Source organism: Gymnodraco acuticeps, unplaced genomic scaffold, assembly GCF_902827175.1.
Source record: "Gymnodraco acuticeps unplaced genomic scaffold, fGymAcu1.1, whole genome shotgun sequence".
Classification (NCBI taxonomy): Eukaryota; Metazoa; Chordata; class Actinopteri; order Perciformes; family Bathydraconidae; genus Gymnodraco; species Gymnodraco acuticeps.
The window spans coordinates 3,009,887-3,036,970 of NW_022992160.1; the positions used below are offsets into that span (position 1 = coordinate 3,009,887).

General features: G+C 40.9%; 2 protein-coding genes across 6 annotated transcripts in view; one reads left to right on the forward strand and one right to left on the reverse strand.

The window, feature by feature from the left end:
- The window catches only part of LOC117538682 (gamma-aminobutyric acid receptor subunit rho-1-like), a 47,882-nt gene extending 26,090 nt beyond the window's left edge, over nucleotides 1-21,792 (forward strand). Inside the window, exons 1-10 of one of the 4 annotated variants that reach the window (XM_034204563.1) lie at nucleotides 542-558; nucleotides 2,900-2,950; nucleotides 4,858-4,964; nucleotides 6,934-7,001; nucleotides 7,090-7,313; nucleotides 15,573-15,655; nucleotides 16,028-16,168; nucleotides 16,250-16,402; nucleotides 16,933-17,129; nucleotides 20,508-20,792. In XM_034204563.1, coding sequence (XP_034060454.1) covers nucleotides 4,862-4,964; nucleotides 6,934-7,001; nucleotides 7,090-7,313; nucleotides 15,573-15,655; nucleotides 16,028-16,168; nucleotides 16,250-16,402; nucleotides 16,933-17,129; nucleotides 20,508-20,792 — 1,254 coding nt within the window. In that variant the 5' untranslated portion in view covers nucleotides 542-558; nucleotides 2,900-2,950; nucleotides 4,858-4,861. Of the gene's footprint in view, nucleotides 1-541; nucleotides 559-2,899; nucleotides 2,951-4,857; nucleotides 4,965-5,993; nucleotides 6,302-6,933; nucleotides 7,002-7,089; nucleotides 7,314-15,572; nucleotides 15,656-16,027; nucleotides 16,169-16,249; nucleotides 16,403-16,932; nucleotides 17,130-20,507 lie in introns of those variants that run through there. The other 3 variants (XM_034204564.1, XM_034204562.1, XM_034204561.1) reach the window with 3 other exon arrangements.
- The window catches only part of cfap206 (cilia and flagella associated protein 206), a 29,192-nt gene continuing 13,106 nt past the window's right edge, over nucleotides 10,999-27,084 (reverse strand). Inside the window, exons 12-13 of one of the 2 annotated variants that reach the window (XM_034204558.1) lie at nucleotides 26,271-26,519; nucleotides 10,999-11,817 (exon numbers count right to left, since the gene is read on the reverse strand). In XM_034204558.1, the coding sequence (XP_034060449.1) occupies nucleotides 26,298-26,519 (222 nt within the window). In that variant the 3' untranslated portion in view covers nucleotides 10,999-11,817; nucleotides 26,271-26,297. Of the gene's footprint in view, nucleotides 11,818-25,123; nucleotides 26,520-27,084 lie in introns of those variants that run through there. The other variant, XM_034204559.1, reaches the window with a different exon arrangement.

A 27,084-nucleotide genomic window follows, 5' to 3' on the forward strand; every position in this document is an offset into this window, starting at 1 on the left:
TACAGCTAATATAACACAACACATTAGTTGTATTTCCTTTAACTGGTGGATATAGAGTTGCTGCGGGTGGGGTTGAGATGCACAAACCCCCGCATTTCGAGTCGGTTGTGAATTATAAAGGGAAACCGCCGTAGGAAGTGCTGTACGCACTTTCCTCGCCGGTGCGCAATGTTTGGTGAATCGAGAAGTGGCGGAAAATGTATGGACCTATTTTTCGGATTTCTACTACGTAAGCAACCTTCCCACGTGAATCCTACGCACGGCGTTATACATGAGGCCCCAGGTCCGTATAGGTCGGCGTCTGGGTCCGGATACGGACCGTGGTCCGCCTGTTGCCGACCCCTGCTCTATGGCATACTGTTGCCCTCAGGCAACAAACCACTTTTTTCGACCTCACACTGGCCCTCTAAATATTTTTATTTTTTTAAATATACACAATGTCACCTGACATGCTGGTGTCCAATAAAATGAGGGAATTATATGGGTGTGGCATTTTGTCTGGGGGTGGAGCAGTCCTTTCTGCAAGCAAAGCTGCAGGGGACTCAGGGCCACCACTTGGTAAGATACATTTCCCTTTTTAACATATTAGAAATGTACACAACTTAAAATAAAAAATACATGCATGTGCATGAATACGTAAAGAAGTATATTTGATTGTTTAAAGACTTATTATGTATTTATTAATTAGCTAAAACTATGTTTTTTTGTTCGTTGCCTCAGGGCAACACTGGGCCACTTGGACCACTTTTTTCCAGGCAATATCATACAAGTGTGCAAATGTGCTCAGCTGTAAAATGATAAACCTAGTCAATATATTTACTTTACCATCTACTGATATTTATAGGAAATGGACACCAAAACATTTTATGGGCAGAAGGGACACGATCAGGCTGTCAGGGCTATTCCGTCTGACAGTGAGGACAGTGAAGGTAAAGATAGGGTTACGGCCCGTCCACACTACAGCTTCGACAGCTTCAAAAACGGTTTCCAACGCGTCTGCCCATTCACTTTGAATGGGGTGACGTCACTTTTTGCCAAACTGCATTGTGGGAAGCAGAGCGGAGCTTTCCTGGCGTTTCAGGCTGCAAAAGTTGAGCAATGTTCAACTTTTGAAGCTTCTGAAGCTTTCGGTGGAAGCGTCAGCCAATCAAATCATATGCCAGTACAAGCTCTAGCCAATCAAACCGCTGCTTGTGAGTCCGGGGCGGGAGATTCATGTGATTGGTTGTTGGTCGAGCTTCAGACACGCCCAGCTCTAAGCTTTTTTTGAAGCTGTAGTGTGGACGGGCCGTTAGGCACACAGACACAGAAACACACACACACATACACATACACACACACACTCACATTTTATAATTGATATAATATCAGGGACCCCTAAGCTCCTAAAACACATGGTGAAACATCTTTTTCCTCCCAAAATAAAAAGTCATGCCATAGAGGGTTAAGGTTATAGGCCTACTAACAATTTAAGTCATGTTTAATGATCTTGAACGTCACTAAAACATAGCTATTAAGAAAGCTATTTCATAAATGGCTAGATCTTGATAAATAACAATTATTTGTATTGTTTTGTGTTAAGATATTCAGGAGTTACATTATTTAAAATTCACAGTCCTGAATGTGGGTTTGTGGTGAATGTGGGGATCTACAGGACACACATTTTCAGAGTAAAGGCTTTCACATTACTATCATTATATTTGTATTTAAATGTAGGCTACATTTTACACCACAACGGAACACAAAAGTAGGACCAACCATCATACATTGAATTCCTTGACTAACAAAAGAAAGATTCATTCATTTAAATAAATATTTAACAACACATGGGCCGGTTCTAAAGGGTTCTTCAGTTAAGCCCGATGAGAGGGGATACAGCTGTGCACATGTCATCATTAACAGACGTCTTTTAAAAGTGAATTAATACCTGAGGACTCCTCTGTCCTCGCGTCACCTCCTCGTGTCTCTCGCTCGCATCTTACGGAGGCGGAGCTAAGATACAAGGAAGGGACGTGAGTGAGGGAAAGGAGGAGTCGAGGAGGGGTATCGGGATGAGGCTAATCCTAATCACACAGGAGGGGAAACTGACAGGAAGCAAATGCAGACATGAGACAGGGGGTGAACACCTTTCAAAGTAAAACGGGAAAACAAAGACAGATCTTGACAATACAAAATAAAACACAGACCGATCGTGACACAATCGATTTGATTTACTACAGTTTAGTTTAAAAAGAAAAATCTGAGCTGAAAGAAAATGCTCTGTTTAAGTTGAACTCATACAGTTAAGCTCACACACACTATTTTATGAACATATAGGTTCACCTACTGAATTAAAAAGGAACAAATGAACCAAAGAAAGAGAAAACCATAAAGCAGATTCAGGCAGTAGGCGTATAGATTCACACTTAAAGTATTAGCCTACAGAACACACTGAAAAAACGGAACCGTTGACTTTAATTAACTTAAAACAGTTGTGTGAAATGTGTACCTTTTTTTTGGTATCCTGATTACGTAATTGGTTACTCCGCAAGCCAGCGGATGACTCAGCATCTCATGATGCTCCTGTGGTTTTAAAATGGAGACACTGAGGCTGATTGTGTTATCTAATAACCCAAAGACATCTGGGAGGGAGTCAATGATCTGGTTTCCTTATCCCTGCAACTTTAGGTGTTCATAACAGACACATAGCACAAATTCACTTTATTTGATTAAATGTTCCCTCTTGTAAATGAATAAGTGAAATGAATAACAATGATTCATGTCACGGAAACAGACAACTCTATTCTCTTTGTCAACAGGTCCCTCTTACTTTAGGATTTCAATCAAGAATCACCCAAAAAGTGCTTCTAAACATTGCATAAAGCTTGCATAAAATCATCAAATGTTTTCCCCCTTTCAGATGTAGAAGAGAAATTCCAGTAACAGAAGGATCCAGCAGAAAGATTGTAAGGTATGACGCATTTCTTTATTATTTGATTGATTTAGTCCAATTAGACATATAACAGGGGCTAGAAAGCAAGATCACATTTTGGAGATTTAAGCAGCAAGGACTTAGTGGCACACGGTCAACAATTTAATCACACTATTGTCTGCAGGGTCTAGTGAGAAGCATGGGTCGCTTCTATGTATTTTACTAAGCTCAATATAATCCATTCTTATCCCACAAAGTTAGGAAATTCATAAGATTATGCGACTTTGCTTCATAAACTTAATACGATCACAGCGAGCTAAAGAGCAGAAAATGGAACACTGTCACATTAACCCTTTGATGTTCAAATTCAAGGAAGCTTCATTATTAAGTTAAATAGCACAGCTGTTTGGAAAAAGGCTTTAAAGCAATATTACCTGACAATTACAGTTAGTTTTCACTTTGTTACACCAGCGTTCCCAAGGCTGGATTATCAACAGCTGGTTAAAGTTACTGCTATCATTTTCAAATTTGATTGATTTGATGTGCAGATAATGGAAGGAATGGTGACATGGATTTGTACCACTGTCAACAGTTAGGTTTCATTTTTTGGTTTTGTTTTCTGTACTGATGTGGCCCTCTCTTCTCAACCGAGTAGTAGCAACACAGACAGAGTCAATCTTATGGAAATGCTGCTGGTTCCCTCTCAGTTTACAGACATGATGGTCACATGCCTCTGACACTGAGGACTTTATTATTTTATAACATTTTATAAAGGACGTGCCCATCCTTATAGGCAGATTTTCCATGTCAATATTTTTTTGGGTGGATGTAGGTAAGTAATTGGACTTCAGTTTTGAGTGCTTGCATTGGGTTGATGTGATTTACCAATCCGCATCTACTGTACACTATGTGCAATATTCAACAAAGACATAGTGAAACAGCATAACAAATGTCCTTTGTTGCACAAGAGAAACGAACTTGGTAGACATTCGGATTGACATGTGCAGTGTTGTGTTAGTTACTGAAAACCAGTAACTAGTTACCATTACTAGTTACTTCATTTCAAAAGTAACTCAGTTACTTTACTGATTACTTAAACCAAAAAGTAAAGCGTTACTGTGAAAAGTAACGTTTTAGTTACTTACAAAAGGGCTCCCATTAATGCCCTTATAGCCTTCATTTCAGTACTGTTATTGCATTGGAGAATAATACAATCTGTTGATCAACTTGACATGCATTATATGCAATCTGGTTTGCATCGATATTAGCTGGCTTTCCATTTTTGTATATTCTTTCTCCAGGTAGTTGGAAAAAGTGTTCCGTCCCATATGCCGTGTGCCGCCCGGACATGGTATCATGCTAACTAGCTCCCTGAAAGCGGGTGACTCCACTGTAGCAATAGCCTGCATGTGTTCTACAACATACCGTGCAATGGCTTCATCGACTTTTCCCTGGCTAGCAGTCCCTTGGTTAAAATCCAGCCGCTGTTGCTTAGGTGGAGGTGGAGTGGCGTCGGCAGAGTCTCTGTGGTCTTAGCTACTAGCTTCGTCCCAGCATGTTGTTTTTGCAGATGTTTTAAGAGATTTGAATTACTGGTTTGGGCAGTAGATAGGATCTTTGACCCGCCAAGACACAACTTACATTTAACAGAAACTTTATTTTCTTTGTGCTCGACAAAAGTTCTCATCTCTGTTCGCCTGGCTGTTGATTATATAAAAAAACTAACGGAGTAACGGAGTAACGCACCATGTAGTAACGGTAACTGAGTTACTGAATTTAAAAAGTAATGCGTTAGAGTACTAGTTACTGCCAAAAATAACGGCGTTACAGTAACGCCCAACACTAACTTGTGCAACATGTAAACAGAATAGATATTTCTGTGTGACCCAGAATCTAATATTAGAAATTAACTTTTAAATTGTTTTTTTCCCCAAATTGTTCATTAGCCCCATGACTAAGAGGAGTCCAGATAAAACTAAAGCCTGGGGTACGAAGTCAGAGCACTTGCTGAGGATACAAGAACACGACTTTACAATGCGCCCAGGATTTGGAGGTAAGGCTCATCCTCCACGTTTTTCTGACGTTACACTAAACCCTCGCCCCCCGCCCCCCTCATCTGATCCATACACTCCTCTCACTGTGGAGCACTGGCTTGTAGAGATGACATAACAGAGCGGGATTATGTCTGAGCCATGCTGCTGTGGGCCACTGATTCATTACCAAGAAGCCACAGTCTTCAGCTGTGGGGTTACAATATCTCCCGCTATTTAAATAAATATTCACACACGTGCATTTTCCCTTTAAGTTTAAAATCCCCCGTGGAGTTCTAGGAAAGCATTATGTTGTTTAACAGCAAACTTCAATGAGTTTATACTGGCTCTAGTCTCACACTATACGTTTATTACACTAAATGTTAGGGTTTTGAATGGAAGTTCATACTGTCACTGCAATGTGCAGCACAGCTATAACACTGAGCTTGCCCCCCCCCCCCCCCCCCCCCCGAAAGACGAGTCTATGATAACACCATTTGTGTGTTGCAGCAAAGAATGTGTTAAAACTAAAGCCGGAGTTTTGGGAATGTGTTTTTTTTTTTTTATTGTAATTAAATAAAAAGTTTGACTATAAATCAGTAACTGAAAAAATTACCTATCTTTTATGTTATCTTTGTGCTCTATGGCTTTTTCATGAGTGTCTCTTTTATCTCGCATTGAATGAGCCCCTTTCGTAAAATAGCTGGCTCCAGTGACTGGAACCAGCTGTGATGTCAGGCGTTTTTTGTCCTACCTTTTAATGAAGGCACTGGGATGGATCTGAACACCTTTCTGAACACCTTTGCGTTACTCTGGGGAAAGATCTTGGTTTTGATTTATGGTGTCTAGGTTAGGCGGTTTTGATCAGGTTATATAAGAGATAAAGTGTAAGTTCAGTCAGGAAGACCGGCTTTACATTCACTCACTCCTCAGTTGGATCTAATCAGCTGATTACAGGCGTCCACTCTTAACCAACTACAGTTCGCCACAATCTCCAACAGCCAATCATCACGCTGCTATTGAACTTTAAATCTGTTCTCCTGTCATTTCAGGCGCTAAGGCTGCGGCTCCCCTCCTCCCATCCACCTCCACCCTCCGTATCAGAACTCCTTATCAAATCCAGATCTTCAGCATCCTCTTCCCATCTCCTCTTCAAATCCAATCCCATCAACATCTTATTCTACTTATGGATGCATTTCCCCCTTAAGATATATGATAAGACAATCGGGGTCTTATCGCCAAAGACTATTCACATTTCTATCATCTCGTGCACACGTCAATACAAATCTTTCTCTAAGCAGAATAAGTCTCCTGATGGAACTATTGTCGTCATGGATAAAAGTAAAACTATTCCATAAAAGTAAGTAACTTGCATTAATATGTAAACATGTATTGTTTTTAAAGAATTTACAAAAATTACAGATGCTGTCCTGTTATCCAATCAACACAGCTGAGTGTGATGTAGCCATGTAAAGTATAGTTATTCTTTTGAAAATACAATAAGGTAATTCAATAACTCAAGTCACGACTCAAGTAAGACCTGCACTCTGAACAAGGAAATTATTCACAGTAACAAAACCCCCAGTCTAATGACTAATTCATCAGCAGAATTTAAAAAATGGTTCATGATTTTTTGATTTTCCATTCTACATTTTAGAACAACTGTAGGCCTGTTTAAAAAAGTAAAACGATTTGAATCTCCAGCATGCACTACAACAACAATTAGGATTAGAGTACTCACTCCACTGGCTCTGTGCCAGTGTTTGGGAAATCTGCACCCAGCTGCTCTGGATTTGGATAAAGTCATTGTTTTAAGCAAAAGGGTCAGCACCAATAAAGGAGTCACAACTTCCAAATAAACACAGATAATCCAAACAGGAACCTAGCTAAACCTGCACTCCCACTGTCACAGCTTGTTTCTGACACTCAGACACTGCTGTTATTAGTATAGGTCATTGCATCTTTGTAAACTGCCCTAAATTATTTCTCCAGGTCCTGCCGTCTCTGTAGGCGTGGATGTTCAGGTTGAGAGTTTGGATGCTATTTCAGAGGTCGATATGGTATGTCTGGAACACATGTTTATTAAGAAAAAGCATGTTTGTTGTTAGTTTAGATTATATTGTAACAGACTTTGCCTTTTTGTTTAAGGACTTTACCATGACCTTGTATCTAAGGCACTACTGGAAAGATGCACGTCTGGCCTTCAAAAGCAACAACAACCTGAGCATGACGTTCGATGGCCGCCTGGTGAAGAAGATCTGGGTACCTGACATGTTCTTCGTCCACTCCAAGAGGTCCTTCACCCATGACACCACCACTGACAACGTCATGCTACGAGTTTACCCCGATGGAAAAGTCCTCTACAGCCTCCGGTAACTCCCCAAGGAAACATGTAAAGTCTCAAAGTGGCTGTTAGGTCAGGAACAGTTTAAAGGAATGCTCCAACATTCTGGGAAATTAAATTATAACTACTGAAACAATTCCTTGGTGAACACCTGCCACTGGCATTTAGTGAGTTTCTGTCAATCGGTTTTCTTTTTTTACATTTTCAAATTGGGCATTACATGTTTATTGGCGAAATTCAAAAAGACTTGACAAACAATGTTGTAGGCTGCAGTGTTGGGTGTAACGCGTTACAAAAGTAACGGAGTTACAGTAATGTATTTCTGTAACACAGTAATGTAACGCATTACTAATGAAATGTGAGTTTGTTATGAACCGAGACGCAGGACCCAAAAGCAGGACTCGGAGACAGTTGTCCAAAAATAGAATGTTCTTTAATAACAGAAACTAAATCGTACTTTCAAAAAATAGAAAGTAGTTAAACAGCCAAAACTAACTTGTACAGCAACACAAAAACTCACTTGGCAAAAGGGCTAAATCTCAAGGTAGGTATCAGGAGTCAAAAGGCCTAGGTGCTCACGACATGAAACATAACGAACTGACAAAGGAACAAAGAAACACCAGGGCTATATATCGGTGAGGGGGATGGGCACAGGTGAAAACAATCAGGGCAGGGCCAAGCAATCTCACGGGCGGGAAACACACAAAGGCAGGAAATGTGGGATCTGGAATGACGGGAAAGATTACTTTCAAAATAAAAACAGGAAGTGACAAGATCAAAACACAAAACTATAATAAAAACATAACTAAACCTAATATATCTGTCGAGTCACAACAGAGTTATATACTACCCGTTACAATTCTCAGTAACGCACGTTACAACACATTTCATCCCGAAATGAAATGGTGTTTTGTTTTTTAAGAATTCACCAACATCGTGAGACATTCCCACACCAGAGAAAAAATGTGCTGGTAGATTAGTAAACCTGGTTGATCATCCTGAAGGGTGTTCTTTTCCCCATAATGACCAAGTCGCTGCACATTATCCCGCTTATTACACTGCCAGATACTAAACAAACTAACGACTCAACTCCCAATATTAATTGAAATGATTTTATTGACATAAAAATGTATTTCTTCCGTTAAGAAACGGTGCACCAATGGATGGAACTGCGACAACAACAACTTTACAGCAGCACTGTCCAACTCTGTTCACAGTTTCTGATCCACTACAAGTCCTTAACACCCCTACACAAGGCGGCGTGCGTTGACTCTTCAACGCTTCTGTCCATTCACTTTGAATGGGGTGACGTCACATTTCGCCGAACTGCATTGTGGGAGCAAAGTGTAGCTTCTCTCGCGGTGCTCGCTGCAAAAGTAGAGCAATGTTCTACTTTTGACGCTTCGACGGAGGCGTCAGCCAATCAAATCCGGTGTATGCAAATCTGCCAGTACAAGCGCTAGCCAATCAAACCACGTGTATGCTGGTTCATTTCCTCATATGCTAAAAAATGGAGAAAAAAATTATCGTGGCGGTAGGGAATCACCCGGTGCTTTATGATCAGTCCCTCTTTACCTACCGGGATACAAACCGGAGGAGCCAGGCATGGAGGGAGGTGGCAGAAACTGGTAGGTTTTCGTCTGTTTTGGGAGTTTATATCCAGTGTACTTCGTTTGAATGGACAGCTAGCAAGCATAGACAGTATTTAGCCAGCATGGAATGTTGCGTAAAATAGCACCATAGACATTAATGTCATAAATGTTCATCATATAAAGTGTGACATGTAAAACCTTTTATGCAATTGACAGGAGAGATTCATGTGATTGGTTGTTGGTCGCGTTGCTCGCGTAAACTCCCCAAGCTCAAGACACGCCCACTGCCAAGCGTCAACGCACGCCGCCGTGTGTAGGGGCTGTAGTGTTTACTTCTTGTCTGTAGTCCATACCGTGTTCCTGTTAGTGTTTCATTTAATTTCAAACCTTTATTTAACCAGATTGGTCCCATTGAGATCATAGATCTCTTTTTCAAGGGAGACCTGCAGCAAATAGGTTCCACATGAAACAATAAAGGACATCATACATTATATTTACAGGTTACGGAGCGTCCACACAGCAGCGTGCGTTGACGCTTGGAGGTGGGCGTATCTGAAGCTTGGGGATTTTATGCGAGCAACGCGACCAACAACCAATCACATGAATCTCCCGCCCCCAACATACAAAGCAATAGCAATGTTAAAACGAAGTAAACTGGATATAAAATCCCCAAACAGGAGAAAACCTACCAGTTTCATCCACTGTCTCTGCCACCTCCCTCCATGCCTCGCTCCTCCGGTTTGTATCCCGGTAGATGAACAGAGACTGATCATACAGCACCGGGTGATTCACTACCGCTACAATGAATTTTCCCTCCATTTTTTTGAATATGAGGAAATGACCTGCGTAGTCTCTCCCAGCATACACGCGGCTCGATTGGCTAGCGCTTGTACTGGCAGATTTGCATAAACGGGATTTCATTGGCTGACGCCTCCGTCGAGGCGTCAAAAGTTGAACATTGCTCAACTTTTGACGCCAGCAACGCTCCACGTCGCTTCCCAAAATGCAGTTCGGCTAAAAGTGACGTCACCCCATTCAAAGTGAATGGGCAGAAGCGTTGGAAGCTTCAACGCACGCCGCTGTGTGGACGGGCCGTTAAATTTACATATTTATCAACATGCCATCAACAAGTGCCCATAGTATCAACGAGCATTTCATTTAGCCTAGCTTTAAAAACATGCAGAGGAATGAGATTGCTCAGTTTCAATTCTTGCTGAAGATTGTTCCAAGCAAGTGGAGCTGCGCACATAAAAGCTGTCTTACCTAAGCTGCTGTTTACTTCCTGTGTGTAGTCCATACCTTGTTCCTGTTAGTGTTTACTTCCTGTGTGTAGTCCATACCTTGTTCCTGTTAGTGTTTACTTCCTGTCTGTAGTCCATACCGTGTTCCTGTTAATGTTTACTTCCTGTCTGTAGTCCATACCTTGTTCCTGTTAGTGTTTACTTCATGTCTGTAGTCCATACCGTGTTCCTGTTAGTGTTTACTTCCTGTCCGTGTTCCTGTTAATGTTTACTTCCTGTCTGTAGTCCATACCGTGTTCCTGTTAGTGTTTACTTCCTGTCTGTAGTCCATACCGTGTTCCTGTTAGTGTTTACTTCCTGTCTGTAGTCCATACCGTGTTCCTGTTAGTGTTTACTTCCTGTCTGTAGTCCATACCGTGTTCCTGTTAGTGTTTACTTCCTGTCTGTAGTCCATACCGTGTTCCTGTTAGTGTTTACTTCCTGTCTGTAGTCCATACCGTGTTCCTGTTAGTGTTTACTTCCTGTCTGTGGTCCATACCGTGTTCCTGTTATTGTTTACTTCCTCTCTGCCTTCTTCTGTTCATTTATCTGACGTCCAGCGCTCCGTCTTTTAACCTCTTTTCCTTTCTCTTTCTTGATCCTCTTTAGCAACCTTCATTATAGTCCTTGACAGCGGTCTGTACTACTGTATTAACAACGTTTCACATGTTCTGAATTGACCAATCAGAATAGAGTATTCAACTCAGCCGTGTAATACAAGTTGTTAGTAGCCTTAAGGGCCTACACAGTTGTTATGCTATACCACTTTGCCCTTCACTGGATGTATAATGAGCTGCACTAAACTACATTTTAGCATTTAAAATACCTAGCCATTCTTTTGCGGTTATTTTGGTAAAGTAACTCAAAAGTAATATAAAAGTAGTGTAACTCATTACATTTCAGAGACAGTAATATTGTAATGTAACTTATTACTTAAAAACAGTAATAAGTCATATTATGTATTACATTTTGAAAGTAACTTGCCCAACACTGGTAGGCTGAGGTAGAAAAGTTAGTGTTTTGTAAAAACTAAATGTAACAATGTCACATGTGGGGACCCAGAATCAGACTTGAAAAGTGAGCTGGGAGTCGAGGTTGGTTGGTGGTGGCTGTAAAAAACAGGTGTTCCAGGGGGAGGAGAGGTCTGGCCGGTCATGGGAGTGTGGCTGGCCCTGGGTTCCTCATGGGAGACGCACAAAACAAGTGTGAGGAGGCAAGAGCAGGCCAACTGGCAAACAGGCAAAAATGTGCTAACAAACTGTTCACGGCAACAATCCGGCAAGGAATGAGTGCAGGCAGCAGGCTTTCATCGTGTGGTGAACAGGTGGCAGGTGTGGTTGATAGGAGACCAGCAAACAGGGCAGAGAGAGAGGCCAGAAAGAAAATAAAACACATACACACTAACAGGGGTTTCAAGGATGGGCATTGCCAAGCCATGGAAACAGGCTTTGTGCATAAATCATGACGAATAGGAAGCATATCAGCCTGAGGTTGGACAGGAGCTCTTTTAATTCATTCATTGAATTATTGCTGTCATCTCACCTTTTGTATGTAATTGCTGTATCCCCCGGTTCCTCTGGGGGATGATTAAAAGTTGATCTTAATCTCATGAGGAAATGGCACCTGAGAATCTTCTCCACCAGATGTTGACCTTAAAGCCCTGAAAGACAATTCACATTAGAGTTATTTTGCCCTTTTTCTGGGAACTTTATGCAACATTTTCTCTTTTTTATTGGGCTAGAGAGTGCCTTAGGCTGAGACAGACAGGATGACGTGGGCTCGGCGTACTTTGCAGTGCACACCACATATGGGCTGCAGCCCTAATCACTGAGCTATCCAGAATATATACGCTGCATTTATAATAAAACCTGACTGCATTGTCATCACATTGAGGTGGCCAGGTTTGGTGCAATGGACCCTTTAAAGAGGCCCTTCAAAGCCTGTGCCTACCGACTGCATCTGGTGCTGTGCAGTGGATATCCTGTGTATACATATACGCACATTATGAGGCATACATAAAAAGGTACAACAGTCAATATATAAACATTAGAGGGGTAGTGCTAAACAAAGAAACTAATGCTGTTTTGGGAGAAATGTTAATCCTTGTCCAATACTTGTATTGTGCAACCCTTTTATTATGATGTTATTGTAGCTCTTTTTAGGGCTCTGTATATCGGTGTGCAGTGACAGCTCAGTGTGGCTGACTCTTCCATCTCTCCCTGCATAACCTCAAACTAGTCTTCTGTCCCAAATGCAGAAACTAAGTGTTTACTTGTTTTGTTTACACATTAATAATGAACTATAGCGGTCACTGATACATCCGGCAACTGTACTACTTTTGAAGTGGGGCAGGTTATGATGTCAGTGGGTGGTCAGGAGTGTAATTGCCACGGCTGTCCTGCAGAACACAGTGGCACCAGCTGCCACAGGATGTGTATTTAAGGGGATAACGTTCTGCCAATTACGACTGCTATTACTTCAGAGCAGGACCTCGTCATTTTGGTGAGCGATAGGAGGCTCAGAACCCAGAGAGTCGATTTTGGCCTGGCGGAGCGCTGGCCATCTGCCTCCTGCTGTGACCGCTCGAGCATAGGGCTGATGGACACAACATATTCATATGATGACATCTACAAATCTGCATTCACCAACATTCACTGTAATCTGGAATATCTGAATATGTGATTCATAGCAGGCGAATATTACAGTAATCATTTGCTACCTGGTGCACTGAAAAAACTGAAACCTTGACTTTAATAAATGTATTGTAAATGTAAGTAAAGTCAACAATTCAGTTTTCAGTGTGAATTTCTACTGTATGAGGGAAACACAATCAGAATGGTTTATTATCTTTGGAGGGTTAGATTTCATAACAGGTGCTCCATTTAGATTTTAAATAAATAAATAAAAAAGGAACATAACCTAGAGACTTTAAAAATGTTCACATTGTACTGCAATAAAATAATAATAAATAGGTGGAAATACTGTAACACACTGAAAAAACGTTGACTTAAATAAATGTATTATGTAAACAATTCATATAATTGTATTAGGTTAGTTGAAAGCAATCAAATTAAGTTTAAATAAAAAATAATAGGTTAAACATAATACTATTGCTTTCAACTAAACTAATACAGTTGTGTGGAACCTGTTGACATAATACATGTAATTGAAGTCAATGTTTAATGTTTATAGTGTACACATAACATGTGTAAGTACAATGTCCACATTTTGACTGTTGCTGTGCTCTATGGTCAGACATAAGCATGCTCCTCACATGGCCGGGGTTAATCTGTGTGGGATGGGTGCTGGTTGGCAGATTGTGAGTGAGGATGTCAGAGCTCGCTGCAGACCGTGGAGCCTCCTCTCATCCTATGAGCTGGATTAAGTCATTTTCATTTATCATCTGTGCCATAAAACCAAATCTCTGCTGAAACCTCTGACCCACTCTGAGGCTCTGTGAATACGGAGGGGTAATTCTCTGCAGGTTACACTGCATCAGGGACCTGTAATATGAAGCAATGATGTAACCATTAGTAACATCATTCATCCCTCATGATTGGTGATGTGTCAATTTCCTCTGCCTTACCTTGCCCATGGGCCATTTCACTTCCCATGATGCAGTATGACTGCACAGATTCCAACAGCAGCATGCTGCAGTGATGACTGATAATAAACAGCTTCAGTGTCATGAGCATTATCCGAGATCTTAAAGGTCTTTTAATTTCTGAGCCTGCTTACCAACACAAGAGGAGCTATCGTTTGGATTTGAATTATTCCTGTTCTGCTTCTTAAGGTTCTTAACGGTTTTTAATCGAAACAAATGTAGGGGTCAATAGAATAACCTATATATGAAAACCTATACAGAATATAAACAATTCAATTCACTTTATTCACTGAAAAAACTGAACCGTTGACTTTAATTAAATGTATTATGTCAACAATGGTCCTTTATATTAAGTTTAATAGGTTCAAATTAATATTATTGCTTTCAACTAACCTCATACAGTTATGTGAAATGTTTTGACATAATACATTTAATTAAATTTGACGTTTCAGTTTTTTCATACAGTTTGACAATAATGAGTCAATATGGTCTGTTCATTTTGTTGGTTTGAGATGTTAACATCTTCCCCAGTCTCCTGCACTTTACCTGTTACAGTAACATCTGCCAATAGGCACAGACAGGGCCTAACATGCACCAAGCCATACATACATCTAGCTGCGCGATTGTGTCACTGTTGATACAAATTAAAATATAATCATTTAATTCAAACCATTTTCCAGACCTGGCTTTGCAAGCAACAGACTGCTCTGCTCTAACTGAGTCTCCCTCACAGTCCAGGGGATGTGAGTATAGCGCCGCATAAAGAGAGACACATGAAGGCTTGTTTACTTCGTCATAAAAATAGTGAAGTCGCTTCAGAATGGGGCGATTGAGAGAAACAGCAAACAGCTGTTGCAGAGCAGAGAAGAAAAACCTGTGGTTCATGCAGCCCGACACAAAAAAGAAAATAAATGTGTCACTTTTTGGAGCGGAACTTCAAATCCTCTTTCAAACCAGAAAAAAAATCCTCTTTCTGCTTGTTTGAAAAATCTTTACTTTTGGCTTAAGCCCTCAGTTCTGTCCCTGATTTACAGAGTGAGTGAAGTCACAATCAGTCATCTTAACGACATCCATAGCTGTCCACTGCTTTTCTTACTATGCACGCACATTTGTTTGCAATAATGTTCAAGCTTTGGTTGGTATAAATGTATGTGTGGGATGCTACTTCAGTGGGCTACACTTCAAAAACAAATGTTACTGGGCTTTACAGAACATTTCAAATAAACATTTGAAAGCAAGAACATTAGGAATCTACCACTGACCGTCTTTGCAACTATTTAGCCACAACTCAGCACATCGACCATACATAGGGTAGCTATAAACGACGTTTTGATGTAGTCTTCTCTAATCTGTCCAACGCTAATTCACCTTATCTTTATGAGTCTTCACATACAGTGGAAAGGCGAACAGAAATGCAAAGATAACTAGTTTCTGAGTTTAGTCCCTGTTGTCATGATCATGGGTCCTCCAGCACCAAAAAGCCCCAAAGCACACATCCAAAAGCACAGAGAAAGGAACAGGGACAAAAAGAATAAAAGAGACTGGCAAGCCATCAGTCCCTAACATTTTTTGAAAAAACATAAGAAGCAAGAAGCTAAAGGGGTTTAGGGTTTGGAGGCCTTCATTCACATAAGGATGTACAAGTATAAGTATATACTCTCATATTCATTTTTTTATTTTATTATTGTACAGGTCATACACAAATATAGTTACAGAGAAGTTGTTATTCTTAATCTTAATGATATAAATATGACTTTACTCACACCCCAAACTTGTGTGTCATATCCTTACAGCTTGGTTTTGTCTTGCAGGGTGACAGTCACATCCATGTGCAGCATGGACCTGAGTCGCTTCCCTCTGGACACGCAGACATGCTCTTTGGAGATCGAGAGCTGTAAGTGACGGCTGTGATCAGCTCCATGTGGCCTTCCCTCTCCTCTGCAGTCACCCCTCACATCCTTCCTGTGACTGCTGTAAAGTCTTGTCATAGCTGCAGAAGCAGTGAGATATTTCTCCTTGTCATGTTTTAGATCAATGAAATGTTAAATTGCTAGAGACTGTGGAGCATGCACTGAAAAAACTGAACCGTTGACTTTAATTAAATGTATTATGTCAACAGATTTCACATAACTGCATTAGGTTAGATAAAGAGAAACGTTTTTTCAGTGTGTTCTCACTGCATGTCACTCGTCACCCTGGTGTTATTTCATATAAGCTACTATAAAATGAACATCACGATATTTCATTTTGTTCTTTGTCACCCCAGATGCGTACACAGATGATGACCTGATGCTGTACTGGAAGAAAGGGAACAGGTCATTAAACACAGACGAAAAAATATCTCTCTCCCAGTTCTTGATCCAAGATTTCCACACCACCACCAAGCTGGCCTTCTACAGCAGCACAGGTGCCGACCAAAGTCCAGAGCCGTCTTTTCCTTTAGGCTTGAAGTAGCGCTATGTGCCTTCTAACTTCTTCTCTCCTCCAGGCTGGTACAACCGTCTGTACATCAACTTCACCCTGCGCCGCCATGTCTTCTTCTTCCTGCTGCAGACCTACTTCCCTGCCACTCTGATGGTCATGCTGTCCTGGGTGTCCTTCTGGATCGACCGCAGGGCCGTCCCTGCCAGGGTGCCACTAGGTGAGAGTGCTGGGCTACTAGTTAGTGTGGAGGGAGTTCCACAATAAATCCCCTTTTGGTAAGAAATGAACAAAGATAAATGTTCAAGACAAAGTTGTTTTATTCAATGGAGTCAAAAGTCAAAGCGTTCAACAGAATCAATATTTTCCAGCTGGAAGGGCAGATGTTTGCAGCAGCTCGTGTTACAACATCTGACACCAGTTATAAAAAAAAGACAAGAAACGTATACAGGAAGGAGACGGATACAGCCAATCAAAGCAATATTACATACATTACAGTCTATTGAATGGTAGACAGAGGGGCAGAGACATCACGCATGGTAACTAATTACACACCTAACATCCACATGATTATTGCCTGACAATGGTCAAGGCGACACTCTGTTGAAAGCTAACAGAAATAGAACGTGTATTTAAAGGTATGAAGAAGCCTCGGAGGCTCAGCCAGGGCAAAATATTACTGAATGACACTAAAATGATACATTTCCACGATAGTCGGTGTTATTGTTAGAACTTGTGATCCTGTTATAGGTATAACCACGGTGCTCACCATGTCCACCATCATCACTGGAGTCAACGCCTCCATGCCCAGGGTGTCCTACATAAAAGCTGTGGACATTTACCTCTGGGTCAGTTTCGTCTTTGTCTTCCTGTCGGTGATCGAGTACGCTGCCGTCAACTACCTGTCCACTCTACAAGAACGCAAAGAGAGGGCACTCCGAGAGAGGGTTAGTACCAGTCACTCATCTCCATGCTGATAGATGCCTACAGGTGCTTTGACTGAAGACATTGTTTTAGAGCACCAAATGTTTAACCAGGCTAGTGGCGCGGTTCTAATGACGGATTGGTTGGTTGGAAAAACTGAAATGTTTTCTAGAATTAAGTGTATTATGTCAACAGATTTCATATAACTGCATTAGGTTTGTTGAAAGCAATAATATATTGTTAAATAAAAAGTATTAGGTTCAACTTGATTTCAACTAACCTAATACAGTTATGCAGAGGTGGGAAGTAACGAAGTAGAAATACTTTTTTACTGTACTTAAGTAGATTTTTCAATTATCTGTATTTTACGGCCCATGTCATGCTTTTCCAGTTATTACCCGTCCCCTTGTTGTTATGAAGGTTTTTCTGCCTGTAAACGGTCTGCAGTCACAAACCCTCAAAGTACACCCTGTAGCGAGTAAAACTCTAACACAGAGAAGACCTCCCCAAAATGCCTCGTTGGAGATTCGTCACTGATACGTCATTGCCCAATGTTTCTTCCGGGTACGGCTTAACGTCATGCGGTACCCGGAACCAAATGGACCAATCCGTGGAGCCGTTACGTCCGCGGAGCCGTTACGTTAAGCCGCCGCTGATTTGTCCAAATTGACCAATCCACGGACTTCCTCACACACACACTCAGTGCAGGCAGCTCTGCTGATTTCTCCTCCCTGGCTGCAGGCTGATAACAGACAGTTGGGATCGCGGCAAAATTCTCTCTGCAGACCCATTCTCTCTGCAGACCCATTCTCTCTGCAGACCCGTTCTCTCTGCAGACCCGTTCTCTCTGCAGACCCGTTCTCTCTGCAGACCCGTTCTCTCTGCAGACCCATTCTCTCTGCAGACCCATTCTCTCTGCAGACCCATTCTCTCTGCAGACCCATTCTCTCTGCAGACCCATTCTCTCTGCAGACCCATTCTCTCCGCAGACCCATTCTCTCCGCAGACCCATTCTCTCCGCAGACCCATTCTCTCCGCAGACCCATTCTCTCCGCAGACCCATTCTCTCCGCAGACCCGTTCTCTCCGCAGACCCGTTCTCTCCGCAGACCCGTTCTCTCCGCAGACCCGTTCTCTCCGCAGACCCATTCTCACCGCAGACCCGTTCTCACCGCAGACCCATTCTCACCGCAGACCCATTCTCTCTGCAGACCCATTCTCTCTGCAGACCCATTCTCACAGCGTTTATCAACCTTTGTCTTACTCAATATCAAGCCACACTTATTGTTTTTACTTCGGCTGTGACTTTGTGTGTGCTCAGGATGAGTAAGGCTGTGTTTCGCTGTGTATCGCTAAACAAGGAAATCACACCTCCACGGAGCTCAGCGCGATTCACAACGTCCCGACCAATCAGAGCACACTGTGCTCACAGGGAGGGTGGGGGCTGGAGCTATTGGAGCTACAACGAGCCGTTAAAGGCAGAGAGTGAAATTCAGTGAATACACGTAGTTCACAGAGATGCTGTATGAGAAACCAATGTGAGTTTGGAACATTGCACAATATAAATCTATTCTAGTAGACCTCAACAATGGAATTATGATCAGTGGAAATGGCCATGACATGGGACCTTTAAGTATTTATTTTTCTGACGACTTTTTCTTCCTACATTTTAACACAAATATCTGTACTTTCTACTTCTTACATTTTCAAAACGGGCTTGTTACTTTATGTTTAATGCATATGAGCTGAATTATCAATTATTTGTATTTTGCATCATTGCGGGCCTTCCCCGACACCAAGACTGATTGTCTTAAATGGATGTGAAAAAAACACGTAGAGAAGACGAGCCATGGTGTGAAGATCATGCACGAAAACAACGTAAAAGACGTAGGAAGAAACCGCTAGGCAGAGACGTTAAGGGAGAAAGGTTTAACGCAGCGTCCACACAGTGGCGTGCGTTGAAGCTTGCCGGTGGGCGTGTCTGAAACTCGACCGACAACCAATCACATGAATCTCCCGCCCCGGACACACAAGCATGCGGTTTGATTGGCTAGAGCTTTTACTGGCATATGATTTGATTGGCTGACGCTTCCGTCGAAGCTTCAAAAGTTGAACATTGCTCAACTTTTGAAGCGAGCAAAGCGAAGCAACGCTCCCACAATGCAGTTCGGCAAAGCGTGACGTCACCCCATTCAAAGTGAATGGGTAGAAGCATTGAAGATGCAAATCTGTATCCGCTCGTTGTACCCCCGTTTTTAAAAGATTTGGGTACGGAGGAAAAGAGAGAGGGTTTTATTTTCTAACGCTGCGTGAGTTCCCCAACGCACCGGGGACACATATATATCGTATAAAAGACATCACAAAGTGCATTTTGCATGATAGGTCCCCTTTAAGGGAGATGTTCCCTTACATTTAATGTAATGTTCAAAGTTGTGGGCGCACAAAATGATTCGTGGCGAATGCACTATAATAATAATCTATAGCGCTTTTCTTGAACCCAAAGACGCTTTATATATAATCTTAGGCCTTGTTTAGGCCTATATTAAGGCAAAGTAACCCATCTACAATGTTGGCGACAGCAAATACAGGTACTTTGTTTTTGTTGTTCACGCTGAATACATTCAGAATGGCAGTAAACTAATTTAAATAAAGCTCCTTTTCACTTATATTAATATTATATTATATTAATATGATGTAAGGTTCACTTAGCTTTGCACAAAAACAGCCAGTTTAAAAGTTACTTTTTACTGTGAGTACATTTCAGAAACTGTACTTTTGTACTTTTACTTAAGTAAAAAGTTGAATCAGTACTTTTTTTAACAAGTATCTGTACTTCTACTTAAGTAAAGAGTGTGTACTTTTGCCACCTCTGCAGTTATGTGACATTTCTTGACATAATACATTGAATTCAAGTCAACGTTTAAGTTCTTTCAGTGTAGGTACACACCTGCGACATCCTTATCCGCTCATCCATACATCCCTTCATCCCTCTCTTCCTTCATCCCAACATCTGAATGAAGGGATGAGAGGGAAGAAGGGATGAATGGATTGGTGGATGACGAGATGTAAGGATTGAGGGATGAGCGGATAAGGGATGTCGGAAGGATGTAAGGATTGAGGGAGGAATCGATGAAGTGGAGGGATGAAAGGGTTTGACTAAGTATGAGGTATGAGTGGAATGGAGAGGGAGGGTGGGTTGAGAGAATGGAGACAAGCGATGGCCGGATATAAGCCCGTGATTAGAGATGGGGTTTAGGCGTGGCCATACTCCTGAACCTAAATGAACATATTCACTTAACCAAATTGTTGCAGTTTGCATTCCTATCTGGAGTGACAAGTTGTTTAACATTCCTAACCATTTCTTTGTGAACATCTGTGTTTTTTTTTTGTGTGTACTTGCAGATGCCATGTACCTGTGGTCTGGTCCATCCTGGCACCATGTCAGCCAGCTACAGTGAGGTGGATGCCAACACAACAGGGAATTATGGCAGCATGCCAAGAAATGGGGTGAAGCGGGAGAGGATGCTGGTGCAGCTGATGGAGAACGACCAGGTCACCGGCCATGTGAGCTCCGGCACCTACAGCAGCGCCGCCATCGACACACACGCCATAGACAAATACTCCAGGGTCATGTTTCCTGGATCCTACATCCTCTTCAACTTCATCTACTGGTCCATCTACTCCTAACACACATGGGATGTAACCCAAGCCTGAACACTTGTAAAACAAGTGGGATTAAAAATTCAAGCTTTTGTGTTTTCAAATGTGAAAGAAAGGAGATGGAACAGCTCAATCCAAAGAACACTAGTGCACAGTAGAGATTTTCAGGCGGAACAGACCCCTAACATGTTCTCCTTCACCTTGGTCTGCATGTTTTTGAATGGACAGCACCTCAAAGGACCAAATGACCCAATGTGACTTCATCTCCAGGTTACCTGCCAATTAGACTTTTCACACCTGTTTGGGGCTTTATAAACTCTTCAATCGAGGTCTTGGGAGAAATTGCAGGCAGTGCATCAATGAAATACTAAATGCAGTTTTTTTTTTTTAACCTAAGGTCGATTTATCTCTGTTTAATTTTGATGTTTTTTGATGTAAGAACAGGTCCATCTTTCACTCCCATCACCCTTTTTTCAACCAAGCAAGTGAAAAGCATTCTAGTCTAATTGCCAGCATTGTGAACCCGGAAATGCAAGTTGTGATAGAAATGTATAGTGAGGGTCCCCAGCACATAGAAACTGGAGGATGCTAACTTGCATATGTTGGGCAATTTGCAGAATTAGCCATTAAGTTGTGTTATTTAGCATTCATTTGCATATCCAGACAATAGTTAAAAAATGGTTTGGCCAATTTTGGAGTACTCAAGGGTACTCAACATTTCCGGGTTCACAACAGGACTCTATGAGCTGGTACGCAGACTAATGGTCTGAGGGACTCCTCAAGACCCATGATGCTCAACAAATGGAAAGGCTTCATCTTCTTCTCTCACATTGTTGTCGTGATGGTGCAATGCATCCCAAACTCAAAGCTCCTAGTGTGCGAGTTTCCTTTGCTTCATGTTGATGATGATAAAAACCTGTAGAAGCTGTGTATTTGGTCCCATTAATATGACACCAATGCAGACATCGTTCTACCATATTTCTTGTTGAAAATTGTTACATTTAGAATAAATACATTCTGTACTCGAGCATTTCTCTCCTCTCTATTGTGTGAATGGCTCCATTCAAAAAATGGTATCAGATTGACACATTTTGAACATCTGGATTCTGTTTTGGGTGTGTGGCTTGCTTATTATGTTAGAGTTTGCAAATGATGAACATACAGAGAAACACACATTCAAACAGCAGCTGTTTATTTGTTGAAATCTTCAGGGTTTCGTGGTTTCATTTGACATGTTGGCACATGCTGTTCTAACTTACACATTGTTGTCACAGACTTTAGTGTCAATCTTTTTTTTTCACAATCAGGCCAGCTGTAGAGAAGACCCTCTCAGCTGGAATTTGGGCCTAAGATGAGGTTTGAGTCTGCGTGATCTGCGTGTAGGGAGGGGCAGCAGCCATATCATTGGCTAGAACTAGCTCGATCTGATGGATTTGGACATAAACGCGAGTGAAGTATAACCGGACGCGAGAGAGAGAGAGCAGCACCTGCAGCTCTGTCCGCTGTGAGGGACCGGTGAGCGGAGCAAAACACACCTTTAGACCTAACACACTTAGCTATGGCACTGTTGTATACATTGAATTATTACATTTGATAATATGTAATCAACTTAGGCACCCCTCCCAAAAGAAATACAAATATAAAAAATTCCAATACAAATATTCATAACTCATATTCTCATATTCGAATACCTGAATAATTTCGAATAATCGATGAATCATTCTCATCCCTAGTTACTATCAGGTAATATTGAGAAAAGTTACTCATAATAATAAAATAAGAATTAAATATATATATATATTTCATGACATTTTGTGATCCTGATTTTCAGAATTGTTATTTGTGAATGATTGAAACACTTCGCTGCAATACAGTGTACAATACAGTGTAGCCTCAACAAAAGCACTTCACATATTCCCCAGAAATATTCACCAATATTATGCAACATTTTTCCAAACTAAGTTCTGTAGTAAAACCAGGAGAATACCATCGAAGATAAGCTGAAAATATAAGCTATCTTTTTGGGGTGAATTAAATGCGCTTCCGAGTTCTAGGTTTACTGCCAAAATAATTGTATGAATGAAAATAATAGTAACTTTATTTGTATAGCTCCTTTCAAAACCACCATGGCAAATTGTACAAAAGTACAAAAAACAGGAAAACAATCAAATACAAAATCAACCTAATGGAAAATAACCCTTAAAGGAGGGCAGTGGTTTTTCTAGATTCTTCCAAAGGTTTCTGGCACCTTTTCAAATCTGTCTCTATAATGAAGGTGGCCCCAAAAACAAGTCTTCAAATAAAAAAGTAAAGAAGGATTTTGAAATATCAGTTGTAAAACAGACTGGCTGCAGGAGAGAGAAGCCATCATCCAGAGATTTGATAGCGCTTGTATCGAATGTAATGTTTGCTGAGACATCTGTCAGACAAAGCCAAACCGGGATGGACAAAACAGAGAGCTTAGTAAAAGCTTCTTTATTGTAAACAATGAAAACAACCCAAATTTGCTGAAAAGGATTAGTGATGTGACCATGACACACAAAGCAGGCAGTAGGGCTGTGCGATTATGGCAAAAATCATAATCACGATTATTTGGGTCAATAATTGATATCACGATTATTTTGACGATTATTCATTGACCATTTATTGAACTTTAAAACAAATAATATTTTACCAATAAACAAGATCAACAAATATGTTGGAGCGCACTTCCAAAACCATACTAAATATATATTAATATGATAAATAAAAATAAATTAGACCAAAATAAATTAAATCAAATATGATGCAGTGCACTGTCACAACCTACTGAAAACTCCTTAACATATAGCCAACATTTTGGTCAAACATATTCAACATATTCCACTCAGTTAAACGTTGAAGGCTGGCCAACCGTCATGGTCCAAAAGTAACAGGAAATAAATGTTGAACTACAATTTAAGACCAAATAAAAAAAATAGGCCACCATGACAAATGCTGGTAGGGCTGCTCATGTCATCTCTTAAAGATTTGCAAGAAACACCAGCCTGTTTACATGGTCTGGTTTCAGAGATGAGCGCAGGCAGGTGACGATATTGCCACCTGTACTGAAGACCCTCTCTGAAGAGGAACTTGTGGCAGTGCTGCCACATATGACACAGGAAGAAAAGAAAATACTCTGAACCCTTTCTTTGCCATTATATAAAAATAGTGTTGCTACAAAAGTATAAATTAGGCTTACTAATAAAACAACTCAGATCTGAAGCTACACAGGAATCTGCTGCCAACGTGCAATAAAAAAGACAACATTAATAGAATCAAACCCTTTTTTTGTTGCATTTTATTAGAGTATAAAATAAATGCCTTTTTTAAAATAGGATGCAAGCAACACTAGCTTCTTAACCTGAATTGATAATAGACTATAATCAATTTAAGTTTGCATTCTTATACCATTTTGTACAATAATTATAATGAATAAGTTCAAACAAACTAAAACTTACAGCTGATTAATAACGGTATCTAACTTGAGTTTTTATTATATCAAAAACCTGTTGAAATGCTACTGTTATTTTTACTGTCCCCAAAAAGCGCGTCGCAGCCTCCAGGAAAGCTTATTTCACAACTTCGCCGTCTTTGAAAGACTTCATGTGTTTCGCAAGAATGTGTATGACACGATAAGATGCTCTGGTAGCAGCCTTGCTCTTGTTGTTGGGCCTGGTGAAAATGGACTGCTGTGCATTTAGCTGTCCTTTCAGGCCCCTCCCCTTTTGGAGCGTAGGGCAGAATCAGGAGGGAATTCCGTCTCGCAGCGTTTGTGCACTGTTTTGAAATGCCGCTCCTAAATTACCCTTCTTCGATAAAGCCACGCTCGCATTGCAGATGAGACAGATGCACTTTGAATTGGAATAGATACAAAAATAATCATCCTCCCACTCGGAGTGAAAATTATATATTTTGGGCTTTTTTGCTTCTGCCATAATTGCGGTCTTGTGTGTGTGCGTACTGTCACTGCACTGCCCACTGCCCACCAGCCACGCCGGCCAATCACAAAGCTTTGATGCGTTCAAGTGCATTATTCTGGCACGGGAAGATTATATTACAGGACATTAACGATAAAACAGAATATTGTTGTTCTATTTTTAGACACATCTCGCGATCGACTGGGAATCTCCCCGCGACCATTATTTTTAACGAGTTGCTGCTCTTGTTCTGACATCTTCGCTCGCGCTGAACACATGTCACTGTGGCCGAGTGGGCTTTTAGGGAGGGGCGAAAGCACACCCAGCAAAATAATCGTATTTGGTCAATTATGCTGTTTTCATAATCGTCACAAGCCATAATCGTAATCGCGATTAAAATACGATTAATTGCACAGCCCTAGAAGAGACCGTCACTGTAACTGTATCAAATCAGCATTAACCATATCCTTCTCAGTGGCTGCATTTCAGTGTCTTAAGTGTCCTCTTAATGCATATTTCTGCTTTATAACAGCTTGGATCTTATTGTTTTTATAGTGAGATAAGAGATAACCCGTCACATTTTAAACACCATCGAGCTTCAATTAAAACTGTATACTGGAATTATTTCAGGCCTTGTAGAATATGAAGGCCACTGGAACAATAACCCATATTCAAGCTGAAGGACACACTAAGGCCCTTCAATACCTATTTGATTTGCAAAGCCCTTTAAAGAGTGGTACAGATAAATGAAGAGTGTATTCATAACTTATAATGAGCTCTGTGTTATTTTTTCTTCCTTGGTTAAGCATTCTGTTAACCCTCCTGTCGTGTTAGGGCCAATTTGTTACCAATTTACTACTTTCATCAATCATAAATATTGTGTTTTACATGATGCTTCAACGTCTTATGATATCCTCCACAGTAGGCGCTGGAACATGTAATATTGCTGATCACCACTTTCATTGAATTCTGAGTGCTTTATTCAACTTTGTTCCCGCTCATAAATGACCTCCATATGAAATGAATGGGTAAGCCTAGATTATGTTCATCCATCAGAGAATGCACACCATCAAATCAACAACATTATCATTTTGGAAGCATTATGAGTGTGTATTATTTGTATATTCACTGCAGTTATTCATGTAAACCAGTATTCTGAGACATTGTTTACAGCGTAGAAGGGTGTTAATACATATTTGCCGAACATTCATGTTTTTTGTTTTAATGTAAGAGTAAATTTAGACCAAAGTAAGGGGATGAAACAAACATGAAAACACTGGTGCAAAAACACAGTCTTGTCATACTTTCAGACGAATAAAGGAATGGTAGACTTCAGTTTTAGTACTTGTCTTATGTTCCAGCCTACACAGACTACTAGCCTGCGAATGTGCATGCATTTAAAACATTCTATTTTGAAACGCTCTGAAATCCCTCGCTACATATATACTGCATAAAACTAAAGAAATAGGAAAACTTAAACCACCTGGCTATGCTTTTGTATTTTATAAAGTCCTCCAGTCCTCATCAAAAGCAGAATGAATAAAAACAAAAACATGCTTACACTAACTTTTATTTTGACGTTTCAGATCCCTGTTTATTGGTCCACGGGCCGGGTCAGGTTTGTTTGGACCACGTGTGCGTCTCTCTGTCCCCTCAGGCCGGCCAGGTACACCTGAGGTCTGGGCACGCTGCTGTCCCCGTCTCTCTTGCTCTGAGTGGCAGCGTCTTTGGGCGGCCAGGTCTGCGTGGCGGTTTCCCGCCTCATGTGGCTCAGATCAGTCTGCATCGACCGTGTCTCTTTGGTCCGCAGATCGGCCTGGGATAATGTTACAAAATGAAATGGCCACATTTATTTTGCATATAATATAGCTTGATTCTTAAGTATTGTGAATATGTTTATTTTTCTTAACCATTGTGTCCAATAGGGCGGCGCTGCCATCTTTGGAGGATAGCGGTTATAGCAACAACATGAGGCGTCAATATCTATCAGCTCTTATCAGTCATCTTTCAACAGTTTTGCATCTGAAATGAATAAAGTCCGCACAAAAGATAAATGCTTAAAATAGAATCTTGAGACTGAGTCAGAGAAGCTTTATTTTACTAAATTAAAGTGTTTATGAATTAAGATAAGAACGGACCGATCACTGCTACTGATGTTTGCACCTTCCTGCCGTTTGGAGTTAGCCCCTACACCAATTCAAAATGTTTTCAATGTTTGAAGACCCATGTCTAATAAACAAACTGGGGGGTACAGGACCTTCAAAGACAACTAGACCTTCATCCAGACAAAGGTGAGAAGCTAATGTTATGCTAACTGAATGCTAAAAAAACATTGGTTTATGCATAAATAGTCTCGGAATATTGATATATTCTGCTAGATT